At 44.6% G+C, this 13,970-nt stretch overlaps 1 protein-coding gene across 1 annotated transcript in view; it reads left to right on the forward strand.

The window, feature by feature from the left end:
* The first annotated feature begins 219 nt into the window (after positions 1–219).
* The window catches only part of CLIC6 (CLIC family member 6), a 49,333-nt gene continuing 35,582 nt past the window's right edge, over positions 220–13,970 (forward strand). The window contains exon 1 of the mRNA XM_006153920.3: positions 220–1,220. Coding sequence (XP_006153982.1) covers positions 495–1,220 — 726 coding nt within the window. The 5' untranslated portion in view covers positions 220–494. The remainder of the gene's footprint in view (positions 1,221–13,970) is intronic.

Genomic DNA, 13,970 nt, shown 5'->3' on the forward strand with positions numbered 1-13,970 from the left:
AGTGAAGCGCCTCCCCCAGAGGGAGCTCTTTGCGCCCCTGCACGTCGCCCCGCGCCACCAGCCCCGGCAGCACCGTCAAGGAGGGGTCTTTGGGGAAGGGCAGGGATCTGCGGCCATGGCTGACGCAGCGGAGTCGGAGAGGGGCGCCCTGAGTTTCCAGGGGCTGCCCGAGAGCCCGGCCCTTCTGGTGGACAGACCCAGGCCGGAGGAGGAAGGCTAGTGAGGGCGCCGCGGAGGAGCCGAGGGGCGAGGGGACAGGAGCACCTGCTACCGCCGCAGTGAAAGAGGAAGCGGACGGCGACCCTGGGTCCGGGCGCGCAGGTCAGCCGGAGCCGAGCGCGGGCAGTGCCCTGGGGGCTGAGGCGTGCGACGTCAGGGGAGCTCAGTGCGAGGAGGCGGCGGAGGAGGGCGCCCTGGAGGACGCCGAGGTCCCCGGGGCAGGGGAGGAGGAGCGCAGCGCAGCGCAGGTGGAGGAGCCGAGCCTCGGGCCCCCAATGCAGGGCGAGGTCCCAGAGGAGCCTCGAGAGGATCCCGGGGACCCGGCGGGCGTGGAGGTGCGAGGGGAGGAGGAGCACAGACCCGACGCGGAGGGAGGCAGCGCCAGGGCGGCAGGAGACAGGACAGGCTCCGAGGGGTCCGCGGACGCCAGCATGGACACCGAGGGGCTCGTGGGAGATAGGATGGACGTGGATGGGCAAGCGGGAGGGGCGCACGGCCGGGAGGGTGAGCCCCAGAAAGGGGGAGACCAGAACCTCCAGCCCCAGGCCGAGGCGACTGGGGTCGCAGCAGCGGAGAGAGAGGGGCGCAGCGGGGAGCAGCCGGAGCAGGGCGCAGTGGAGGGCGCAGCGGAGGAGGCAGGAGCTGGGAGTACAGAGGGGTCAGAGGAAGGGGCCCCTGGGGCCGCGAGGGTAGACACTGGCAAGGACGGGGACCAGGACGGGTTCCGGGAAGAGATGGAGGAGGAAGAGGAGAAGCAAGAGCGGGTCCTAGAGGGGCAGAACGAGGCGGCCTCAGCCGGGGGCGTGGAGGAGCTCCCCGAGGACAGTGTCGCTGGGGATGCGGCCGAGTCCAGGGAGGCGGCGGAGCCGGAGGCGGAACTCAGCAACCACCTGGCGGAGGAAGGCGGCAGGGAGTCGGTGCGAATGAACGGCCGGGAGGACGGCGAGGCGTCCGAGGAGAGGGCTCTGGGGCAGGAGCACGACATCACCCTCTTCGTCAAGGTGAGTGCCCCTTCCCTGAGCTCTTAGATCTCCCTCTCATCCTTAGTCTTGGGCTCCTGGGGTCAGAGAGAGCCCGCAGAGAGAGCCATCGGTGGGTGTCCTGATTTGTTACCAGGTGCTTCCTTGCCCAGGAGGGAGGCGGGGCAGTCCGGGTTTTATGGAGAAGAGTTTAGGAATCCTTTTGGGGGAGGCCTTGGCTATTTGGAAGCAAAGGGTGGGCGCGTGAGAAGTGAGGGTGTGAGTTGCGGGGCGGGTGTGGAGGGGGACGCAGCTGTCCACTGTCCTTTGTCCTGAAAATCCTAACTGGCCCTCCCGTCAGGAGGTTATTAAAGAATTAACTTAGGGAGGAAAAAAAAGCAGTGTGCCATGTTGGTGTTCAAAGAATTTCCACCAAAGAAAGTTCTAATTCTTGAAGTGAAAGATGTGAACAGGTTGGCTCCGCGTTCACATCCTAGACGCCAGGAACTGGCCAGTGCGTTCATTTCCTTTTGGTGGAACCGGTCGTGTATGTTTGAGAGGAAAACAGAAACTTATTTACATGTCATAACGTTTATTGAACGTTTCTACATTTATTTTGGAAGAGTACAAAGTGCTGGCGACTTCGGTATCATTTTATGTGTGTCACATTCAGCTGCACTTCAAACTGTAAGAGAGCATTTTGTGAAGGCATCTGTACAGACATGACTGAGAACGCTTTAAGTTTAAGTAGGCATTTTTACAAGGCATCCAAAATAGAGGCACAAAGTCCAGCAGCCGCTCACACCAGGAGCTTTGTTTAAAAAAAAAAAAGCCATTTCCAAAGACCTTTGACCAGACCCAGAAAAGCTGGAGATAATAAGGTCAAGAATGCGCATTGCATGTTGAAGCATAATCCTTCAGAAATATTTTCAGGCTTATAGAAGCCAGTTATGGCCTAAACCTCCTTGGCTGAAATGTAAGCACACTCTAATAAGTAAAAAAGAAATGCTCCCAAAGTGATTACCGTCAGCATTTTAAGCATTGTTTGGGTGGAAAGACTTGGAGAAGAACAAGAATGTGCTTCTTCACTAAGTGAGAGGTACTGTTTCCTGCATTTTTTATTAAGATGCTGGAACATTGTAAAATTATTTATGGTCACATAACCTGAGGGCACAACCCCGGGGAGTCACGTGCTGCTGTGTGGCCTCGAATCTGCTCCTCTGTGGTACGTTGCTTTGGAGAATTCTCCTTGATCTGACAGCATGGGTACATGACTTTGGCGAGTACCTCTTATTATAATTTTGAAATACAGTACCAGCTCCCTGCACAGTACTCCACTTAGTCCCTCAACGAGCCAGGAAGCAGATCTGAACATTTGTTTCTCATTGCAAAATTCTTCAGAAGTTTATTGCATTATTTCAGGTAAATCCACTCTCCTTAGCCAGGCCACAAAACCCTTCATGAAGCTATTCCTGCCTTTTGTCTTTCCAACTGTCTCTTGGCATTACTGGGCGTCCCCATCCTTTGTCACTGATGGTATTGCTATAGCAGCCATATTAAGCTACTTTCTGTTCCTTGAGAGAACCAATTCTTCCCTGCTTTGAAAGTTTGCCTGTGCTGTACCCTCTGCTGGAATGAAGTTTCTCTTTGTTGCCCTGTCCCTGCTCCTCGTCTGGCTTTCTGCTACATGTCTGAGATTCAGTGTGGTGTTATCTCCTCCGGGGAAACTTTCTAAGCCCAGTCTGGGTTGGGTGTCCCTCTGTAAGCTCCACTCACACATGGCACTGCCTTCTGCGTGCTTTGACTCTTCCCTCGACTGTGTGAAATTTATCAGTATATCTCTGGTGTGGAGCAGAGGTGTGAAATGTGGTGAAGACTGGCTGCCTATATGGTGTAGGACAGTGTGGTGCTTGAGAACATAGACTTTAAAGCCAGTGGGTGTGGGATCAAATCCTGCCTATACTCCTTTCTTGTGTGAACTTGGGGAGAGTTACTTGCTCTTTCTGTGCTTTTATTGTTATATTGCTAAAGTGGGGACCATGATAGTATTCTGAGGATTCAGGAATTTGATGAATACAACACTTAGAACAATGTCTAGCTAACAATAACCGTGGTAGGAGCAGGAGTTCTTGTTACATCTGCTCAGCTCCCAAAAGCTTTCACTGATTCTGCACGTAATCAATTGCCTCCCTGTAGCCCCTTCACCATTTTTTTAAAAATAATTAAGTTATCTATTTATTTATTATTTTTAAAAATTTGACCAGAGAGGGAGAGAGAGAGGGAGAGAGAGAGAAAGTGAGAAAGCAAGCCACCAGCTCCAGGATTCAAATGGGGTCAGCCATGCAGGAGTCCAGTGCCCTTAACCACCATGCCACCTGCCGGCCTCTTCCCCCACCATTAAAATTTTTTCCTTAGGAAAAGTTCTTCTAGGTACACAGTTAGCTCCACTCTCTGGGCATAAGAATGCTATTAAAAGTCAAGAACGTTTTCTAAGATATGTGTGGGCATGGTTTGTGAAGGCAGAGGCAAGGGGCATGCCACCAGCAGCTCTCCATGCTGTCTTACTCTCATTTCAGACCGGTGCTCACTTGTTAACCTTTCCTTTTTACATTAAAGAAACAATCAGATCTCCAGACAATGCGATTGGTTAACTTCTGAGGGTCACTTAAGACAGGCCTAACAGGACTGATAATGCATTTCAGTTTCTCCTTAACCTACTTTTCATTCTCTGAACAATAAACAAAAAAAAACAAGCAAAAAGCTCCTAGACTCTTACATCTTCTAAGTTTGTAATGCATGATCTAAAAATCCTTAAATCTGGTTCTCTGACAGATTTAGCCTTTCCTAAGGTCTTCTTTTGACTCCATTTTACTTGGGTTTTGTATCCGCAGTGGACATCTGACCTGAGTTTTGTAAACATGTCAAGGCAAGAACTCATGATGTGTTTCCTATGGTATAGCTGGAATGTAGAATTCATGAAGTTGCGGGGCTGGCAGATGGTGTGGTGGTTAAGGGCGCTGAATTCCCACATGGCTGACTGTGGTTCAAGTCCTGAACCTGGTGGCTTGCTTCCTCTCTCTCTCTCTCTCTTTCTCTCTCTCTCTCCCCCTCTCTGTTCAAATTTAAAGAAATAGATAAATAAAGTTAAATAAAAGAATTCTTTAAAAAAAAAAGGAATCCATGAAGATTCTCTTTTTTTTTTTTGGAGAAGTTTTTGCTATATGGCGCGTGCGCTCGCCAGACAGACAGAGAGAGACAGAAAGACAGAAAGTTAGAAATCACCCCCCAGGGGGGATGGCCACGCCACAATCCCTTCTCCTCCATTCTCCTCTCGGGATCTTGGGCATGCACGCACACGCACCCGGCGTGAGTTTTAAGCCATTGGGTCCGGGACTCTAACTGCGGTTGACTATGTGGGAGTCCAGCGACATAGCCATTACACTAACTGCTGGTCCCCATGAAGCTGCTCTTTAAGGAGAAAACAGCAAGATTCTTCCAAATGCTCCTCTTGTCTTTCTATAAGACCCTTGTAAGCACATTTCAAAATTATTAGTATACATTCCATTGGTGAACTTTTAACATTTATATTTCTTCCTATTTTTTAAAAATAAATCAGTTAAAATTTACTAGAAAGTCATCACTTGCTACCTCACAACAAATATTTATACTTGCCTCAAATTTCCCAATTTTAACTGCTTCATAGATTATATTCCCATTACTGTGAGAACTGTTATGTTGTTAACATGTCGTTTTACTTCATTCTATAAGTGTGCAAAGATGTATTCTTGTAAAAGAGACAGGCAGAAGGGCCAGCATGTGGTTTGGTAGTTAAGGCATTGGATCCTACATGGCTGACTACAGTTCAAGTCCTGGATCCAGTACTTGAAAGTCACATAGGGTGTGCACATCGTGTGTGTGTGCCCAAAATCCCAAGAGGAGAATGGAGGAGAAGGGATTGTGGCGTGCCTCCTCCCTCCCACTCCCCGGGAGGTGATTTCTCACTTTTCCTCTCTCTCTCTTTCTTTGGTGAGTGCACATGCCCTATGACAAAAACCTAAAGAATAGATCTTAATTTTTTTGTGTGGTAAATTTATTGCTTATTATGCTAATGTTTAGTTTTATTTTTTTTTTCAAAGAAGTGTTCATTCTTTGTCATCAAATTATAGGATAACTCTGCAATATATTTAGTAAGAAAGATTCTTTTTTCCATTACCCCTAACGACAAAGGGTAACATACTAATACAAAAACATAACTACAAACAAAATGCTAACAAAGGATAAAGTAAGGACTTCAGCAGCTGTAGGGATTTAGTTACGAAGGAGTCTCACTTAAGCTGTATTTTCTTTAATTTAGCATGTATACTTTGAGGCAGGGTCCTGGGCTTGGACAACCCAAAGTATAGATTTCCTGTGAAACTTCATATCATCTAAAAATCTTCAATGTGACCAGGAAATAATCATGGGCCAGGGTCTAAGAATTTCTTTTCTTTTTCTTTTATATCTCATTATTCTTTTTTTTAAAAAAATTTGCTGCATGGGTGCTCACCAAAGAGAAACAGAGAGAGAAGAAAAGTGACAAAGCAAGTTGCCAGGTCCAGGACTTGAACCACAAATTGGACATGTGGGAGTCCAGCACTTTACCCACCACACCACCTGCTGGCAGAAGTCTAAGAACTTCTTTCTTTTTTTTTTTTTTGGTTACCCAACACAATAACCTATTAATTCAGTTGTTTAAATTGTTTCAACTTTTAAAAAAAGTGTATATATTCACATCAGGGTGCATGGTCACATTCATCATCCTGAGTCATTCATATAATGTTCCTCAATACACTTTCCACTAATAGAACCAGCAAGTGGTGTGGAGGTTGAGGTGCTGTATCCCACATGGCAGGCTGTGTGGTTCAAATCCCAGGCCCTGTGGCTTGAAAATCACATTGGGCACATGCATGCATGGCCAAAATCCCTAGAGGAGAATGGAGAAGGGATTGCAGCTGACCATCCCCTGGAGGATGATTTCTCACTTTCCCTCTCACTCATTTTCTCTAATGAGTACAATAGCAAAACTAAAAAAATTTTCACTAATATCTTTGGTAGCCATTACAGATCATTGCTCACAATGGTCTGTTCGCCAAAAATTGCAAAAGGGTGATGTAACATTCCTGCATTTATTAATTGGAATATTTTATGTATTCCATAAGATTTTCCTCTATTATGCTGGCAGAAGTCTAAGAACTTCTTTTTTTTTTTTTTTTAATTTTGAGAGAGAGATTTTTGCTATAGGGCATGTGTGCTTGCTGGAAAGACAGAGAGAGACAGAAAGACAGAAAGGGAGAAATCACCCCCAGGGGGGTTGGCCATGCTGCAATCCCTTTTTTTCCATTCTCCTCTCAAGATCTTGGGCACACATGCACATGTGCCCAGCATGAATTCTAAGCTGCTGGGTCCAGGACTTGAACTGTTGTTGACTACGTGGGAGTCCAGTGATATAACCATAACACCATCTGCTGGTCTGAAGAATGTCTTAGATTGTGTTTTGGACACTTCATATTTAACTATTATAATACAGTTACTGCTGAGCTCAAAAATTTGCATTTACTGTTACATTTGGGTTCCCCAAAGATGTGAAACAGACTTAATGAAACAAAGTAAAACCCAAGATAGACATGGCCTTTAAATAAGCATCATTGCCCAGGAATACCTCCCCCCAAAAGCTTCTCAGGAATTGTCACGCCACGTGGTAAGACAGGAATGTTCCAGGACCAGAATCTGAGGCTCTCCTGGTAGACCAGCAGCTACGGTGACTGCATGTTTCGCTGACAGCACATTGAGACTTGTTCTGTGGGGCTTGATTTCTGAGGAGCTTGAAAGGCAGATGTTATTTTCATAACTATGTTTTCTGTGTGTTCTGCAGTGAAATAAGCAAAGTGGCTGAGCCCTACTGTACACATGTGTGTCCGGGCTGACAGGCTGCAAACCCTGACCTATTGGGAATAATTGTGCTTCTTTTTCTCAGCATGAGTTCCTTTTCTTCACATTTGGTCTTCTGGAAGTCCTTGGTTTCACACAATAGCTTTTCTCCATTAGGAAACAGTGCCCAAGTCCATCTTGAGCAAGAGTATATACTAACGTTGAGACCTCATTTCCTCCTTCTCAAAGCAGCATTTTAATTTGGAGGCATTAGTGCATAGGAACGAAATCCATTTATGTTAACATGGGTATGAAATTTTTCCAGTTTTTAGTATCAGACAGTTTCCTCCCCCTGTGTTCTTACCTGGGGAACCATCTGTTCTGCTAAGCTTTTAAAACTTAGCTCTTGGGCCAACCCACAGCCTGGTGGTTAAGGCAGCTGAATTTCACATGGCCGACCATACAGTTTGAGTCCTGAACCTGACAACTTGAAAAATATTCTGGATACATGTGCATGCATGCCCAAAATCCCAAAAGGAGGGAAAAATGGAGGAGACATGATTGCGGTATGATCATTCTCTAAGGAAACGCCTTTCTCCCATTCTCTCTCTCTCTCTCTCTTTCTCTCTCTCTCTCTGTCTCTTTCTGGTGAGTGCATGTGCCCTCTGGCAATTAAAAAAAAAACATTTTGGTGCCAATAGATGGCATGGTGGTTAAGATGCTGGATTCTCATATAGTAGACCACAGCTTGAGTCCTGTGCCCAGCAGTTTGAAAAGCATGATGGCATGTGTGCATGTGTGCCCAAAATCCAGAGAAGAGAATGGAGGAAAAAGTATTGCAATGTGACCATTGCCCCGAGGGCTGATTTCTCACTTTCTCATTCTCTGTCTCTCTGGCGAGTGCACATGCCTTATGTCAAAAACCTAAAAAACAAAACAAAAGCCTTAGCTCTCAAGTTAGGTGATGAATGGGTTAAGAATTTGGCATATGCCAAGTGTTTGTTCTACATAATTCTTCTGCCCCATTTGATGCTATACTATAGTATTTAATGTTGGGAAGAAATGTCATTAGGAGTGTGTTCAGCTGCAGTGAAACATTATCCAAGAACAAGTGGCTTTAAACAGAAGGTTATATTTCTTGGATAGCAAGAAATCCAGAGATGGGTGGATATGGCAGCTTTTCCATGTCAACAAGGGAGGGGGAATGGTAGAGGCTTTTTTTCAGGCTCATTTCTCTTTTGGGGAGAAGCTCTTCCCAGAACTCTTGGAGCAGATTTTCCCTTGATGATAGAAGTCTGACTGCGTGTCCTATTTCCAGAATCCCTTTCAGAGGGCCTGGGGTGAGTCACACTCACACACATTAACAGACAATTTTGGCCCATTTGATAACAAGACTCTTCCAACATCTGATCCCTGGCATAGTATCTTTGCATGAGTGAGTCATGCCAACAAACATTAACAGACCATTTTGACTCATTGATAACAAGACTCTTCCTACATTCTATCCTTGGAACAGCTTTTGTGAAGTATACAAACCCCCTTATCTCTGTTAAAGTTCATTATTTTCTGATCCTTTTCCTAAACACAGAAAACACACCTATAACATACAAGTCTCCATTTCCAGATGTCCTGTGTTTTTGGGCCAGGGCAATGGGAAAACTCTTTTCACTAAATTCCAAAACTTGTCTCTCACTCTCAAAACCAAATAAAAGGAATCCCTGTATCTGATCACTCCAAGATAGGTATATTTGCCTTTCTCTAGACTTGGTCGCTTATATTCATGTTTATAAATAAACTACATTAATTTCTATTTCTGCAGAGTTGCTTATTTCTATCAACACCCTTATGTCTCATTGGCTAGAAATGGATTCTGTGCCCCACTCTCTCAAACTTGCCACAGGCACAACAGGGTAGGATTCCTAGATTGCTTTAGGGACTGGACTGTGGCTCAGTGGTAAAACATGGCTCTCTGTGAGGCTGACCCACATGAGAAGGTTCCAGGACTGCATTAGGAGGTCTCCCTGAGTATGACAGGCACATGTGTGCCCATAATACATGGCTGACTGAGGCTGGGGTTGGATCCTGGTGTCAAGATCCTGTTGAAGGTGCTATCTCTCTGTGTCTCTGTCTCTTTCTGTATTTCTGTCTCTGTCACTCATGTAGTAAATAAATAAATAAAAACTTAAAAAAAATTAAAAATTGCATAGACCAGGGGTCAATAAACTATGATTTGCAGTCAAATCCAACCTTCTACCTGTTTTTGTATACCTGCTACCTGAGAATGGTTTCCCCACTTTTTTTTTTTGGAGAGATTTTCACTGTAGGGCGTGTGCGCTCGCCAGACAGACAGAGAGAGACATAGAGACAGAAAGTGAGAAATCCCCCCCCGGGGGGATGGTCATGCCTCAATCCCTTCTCCTCCATTCTCCTCTCGGGATCTTGGGCACGCACGCACACGCGCCCGGCGTGAGTTTTAAGCCACTGGGTCCGGGACACGAACCGCGGTCGACTACGTGGGAATCCAGCGACATAGCCATTACGCTAACTGCTGGTTCCCCCCCACTTTTAAATGGTTAAAAATGTTTCATAACACATGAAAAATATATGAGATTCAAATTTCAGTGCCCATAAATAAAGTGTTTTTAGAATCCAGACATTCACGTTTCTTACACACCTGTGACTGCTTTCCCTTGGCAACAGTAGAGTGGAGTAGTTGTGACAGAGACTACGGGCCACAAAATCTAAAATATTGGGTCATTGGATAATTCATGATATGTTTTTCTATGTTTTTGTATGCATAACTGCATTGTTGCTTTTCTAATGACCCAATATGTACTGTTAGGGTCTTTGAGAAAAATGTGTTGACCTTGAGCTTAAGTGTACTTTGGTTCATAACTTGGGACTAGATACATTACTATCTATACAAAATTGGAGTTTCATTTAGAAGGAAGAGAGGGAATGTCTATGGAATAACGTGCTAGCAGATTCATTCTACCATAGTGAATAAGAAATATTTAAGACACTAAACATACATATTGTTAGAAATGTATTTTTCCTGTGAAGTCCATTCGTTTACAGAATCTTTAAATGTTCTGTTTTACTTTGTGTTCTATAACTTTTAAAAATCCTGGTGTATTTGACATTTCCAGCTTTGGCTTTCTCGCTATTTTTGTTAATTAGCAACTACTCTAAATATTTTTTTTAATTGGAAGAGAGTACATGGACTCATGACGAGGTTAGGGTAGGGAGAATGTCCCACAGGGCATGATCATGGCTCAATCCTTTTTTCTCCATTTCTCCACCCCATCAGGATTCTGGGCACACATGCACACTCACTTGGCATGTTCTTCAATCCATCAGGGCTGGGATTTGCACTGTAGTCAGCCATGCAGGATCAGCTCCCAACGTATAGTGCTAAACCACTGTGCTGTGAGGCCACCCTAACAGCTACACTTTATTAAGCACATGTCCTTTCAGAATTAAACTGTATGTTTCATGGTAAGAATTCTTGTTCAAAACGAAGTTTAAACTTACAGATTCTTTTTATGCCCACACTACCCCATCTGAAAATATAAGATATGTCACTTTGGCATTGATATGCCACCTACTGAAATACATTTGATTCCCACAAATCAAAACCATTGTGAAACTATTTGTGGTGCAGTGATATAAAAATATTATCTCTAAGGTTCTAAGGTCTCCTAGCCAGACGTTTTATTTATGCTCCAGTCTATTTAAATAATGCACCAAAATTCATAGAGAATGTTGACAAATTCTCTTTGCAAAGGTCCAGTGAATTGTGGAGGATTCTGAGGCTTATCCATAGTCTATATTTAATGAGTAGGAGGGAGAATTGAAGTACTTAGATACTAAAGATGGTTTGGAAAAATAAATGTTGAGGCTTCTGAGGGGCGTAGTGCTATTGAGACATGGGCTATTTTGATATAGACTTCTCATTCTGCAAGAGGTAAGTTTAATCTTATAGGTGTGTAAAAGTAATCACTAGAATAAAAATATTTTCTAGTTCTGTATTTTCACTAGGTTAATGGACTCAACTCCCAGCTCATTGTTTCTCTCTCCTCTGTGCTCGGTTGTTCACATAAAAATTGAGTCCATTGATGTGAGGAGAAATAAAACTGCTTTTCAGTTTTCCAAACTATCAAATGATGATCTAAGAGTATATTTAAAATAAACATTTACTGATTATCTGCTAAGTGTTAGACATTGCCTTTGGGGCTGGGCATGCAACAGTGATTAGGACAGACACAGCTTTCCTGGAGCTTTCAGCCTAGAGAATGATCCAGAAAGGAACTTACCAGTCAGCGTGAGGGAGGGGAGCAGAGGAGGTCCTGGAACAGGTGGGGGGAGTAGGGTGGCCTCTGGGCAATGACTGCCATCAAGGGAGGAGATTTAGACACTCTAGTATCTGACAGGCTGCTTCTGTCCCCTCTATGTGGAGGACCGATAGACTGACTTATTGATCCATGCGCAGATTGCATGGAAACAGAAGTGATGACAGCATGTGTGAGCATGACTATATCTGGGAGAGAGACGTCAGTGATCAGTTTTTAATGATATATTTTGTAGAATGTGAATTTCATATCCCATCTTTTCACCCAAATCAATGATATCTTATATGTTGGACTGTATTTACAGGCATTGACTTTTCTTTTCTTTTTATTTCTTTTTCTTTTTCTTTTTCCCTATATGACCAGTGTTAGAGAGAGACAGAGAAAGAGAGAGTGAGACATCAGCCCCCCAGGGGAGTGGGCCATGCTGCAACCCTTTCTCCATTCTCGTCTAGGGATTTTGGCCACCCACGCAGGAATCTAGTGTGGTTTTCACGTGGCCAGGTGGGAGTCCCGCACCATGGCCACTACACCACCTGCTGGCCATGCCCTTTCTACAGACATTTCTTTGTCATCTCTGAGAAGCAGCACTCGTTTTCACCCAAATCAATGATATCTTATATGTTGGACTGTATTTACAGGCATTGACTTTTCTTTTCTTTTTATTTCTTTTTCTTTTTCTTTTTCCCTATATGACCAGTGTTAGAGAGAGACAGAGAAAGAGAGAGTGAGACATCAGCCCCCAGGGGAGTGGGCCATGCTGCAACCCTTTCTCCATTCTCGTCTAGGGATTTTGGCCACTCACGCAGGCATCTAGTGTGGTTTTCACGTGGCCAGGTGGGAGTCCCGCACCATGGCCACTACACCACCTGCTGGCCATGCCCTTTCTACAGACATTTCTTTGTCATCTCTGAGAAGCAGCACTCGTTTATTTATTTTATTTTTAAAGTTTGTTTATTTATTTTTCCTGTGAGTGACAGAGAGAGAGGGAGAGAGAACCCCATAATGGGGTGTGGTCACACCACAATGTCTTCTTCTCCATTTCTCCCACCTGTCGGGGTTTTTGGGTAGGCATGCATACATACTTGATATATTTTTCAAGTACCTGGGGCTGGGATTTGAAACGTGATTGACCGGGTATGGTCTGGTTCACTAAGCACAGCACTTAACCACTATGCTGCAGGGCTGGCCTCCCAATAAGGACTCAGTGCCATGATCTAGCCTCAGCTTCAGCCAGCCCTGAACATGTGCATGCCCCGCATGTCTGGGGAGACTCCAGATACAAACCTGGAACCTTCTCACCAGGCCAGCTTTGCAGAGCATTGAATTTCCACTCTACCACCATCTGCCCTCCAATTTAACAAAGGAGAACCAATCCACTGTTCATTACGTAGACACAGGTTCCAGGGCCCCCTTTTGCCTTCAAGTCTGTGAGTTCAGAGCTGATCAGGACTTCCTTCAGATGTACTTACTCCTGCTTTCTGGTCAATAAGACTCTGCTTAGAGAGGGTTGCTGGCTACTGAGTGAAGGGAAACCTGGATGCCTTCTGCCCAAGGCTTCATGCTTGATTTTTCTAATCTTTTTGAATGCTTAGGATGCTGCAGTTCAGTGGAGGAACCTCTTCCTGCACTCGAACCCCTAGTGATGTTACTCTGGCCACAGTGGAATGCAGGGCATCGGTGCTCTTCCCTGGGAAGGGACACTGGGTGTTCTGAGGGGTCCCTTAGGACACTGGCCTCACAGTCTGCCTATGACACTAGATACATCACAACCGCCATTTGCTTGAAGGGGGCACAGAATAATGGTGTTAACTGGTCTGGAGATCCAGGGATACTGGGTTTTCTCTCCAAATGAGGAAAATTAACACTTTTTTGGGTGCTTTTGATGTCAGGCCTTGAGGTGAGTCCAAAGAAACTTGGAGAGACTTAATCTCTCCTTCAACTTTGTTCCTTTTGTTTCAGCTCTAGGCTGGATGCCTTCAGCTCTGTTCCCATAAATGCTCAGACTCCTTGAAGTTTTGGGTTTCACTCAATGACTTCTTTGTGTCATTTAATTCTCCAAACTGAAAACTCAAATGCTTAAAAAAAAACTCAAGAGTGTTGACACCTGAGATATGGAGGCAATATTTTTTGTTAAGTGCTGTTTTAACTTATGATTCTTTGAATCATAAACAGCATCAATAAAGCAAGCTTGCTCCAGATATTAAAGTTTGCTAAAAGAAGTACTGCAGGGATATAGCTCTGCTCATTGCTGAGTAAATAAATAAATAAATAAATAAATAAATAAAATCATTTTAGACACCTTTAAAGTTTCTTTAAACCTGTTTAAGTCAGTAAAGGACTGGAACTGTTAATAATTGAATCGAGCATTTCCGTATACCCCAGAATCACACAGTGTGCTGGATTAAAGAATGATATAAAGTCTTTGACACTCTTCATTGAGAAGTGGAGAGTGAGTCTCCTCCCTCTGAATCTGGCCTGGCCTTTGTCACTATTTGGTAATCAGGAGAATATGATGGGAAGGAGACCAGGTTTT

Source organism: Tupaia chinensis, unplaced genomic scaffold (genome assembly GCF_000334495.1).
Source record: "Tupaia chinensis unplaced genomic scaffold, TupChi_1.0 Scaffold000392_1, whole genome shotgun sequence".
Taxonomy (NCBI): domain Eukaryota; kingdom Metazoa; phylum Chordata; class Mammalia; order Scandentia; family Tupaiidae; genus Tupaia; species Tupaia belangeri.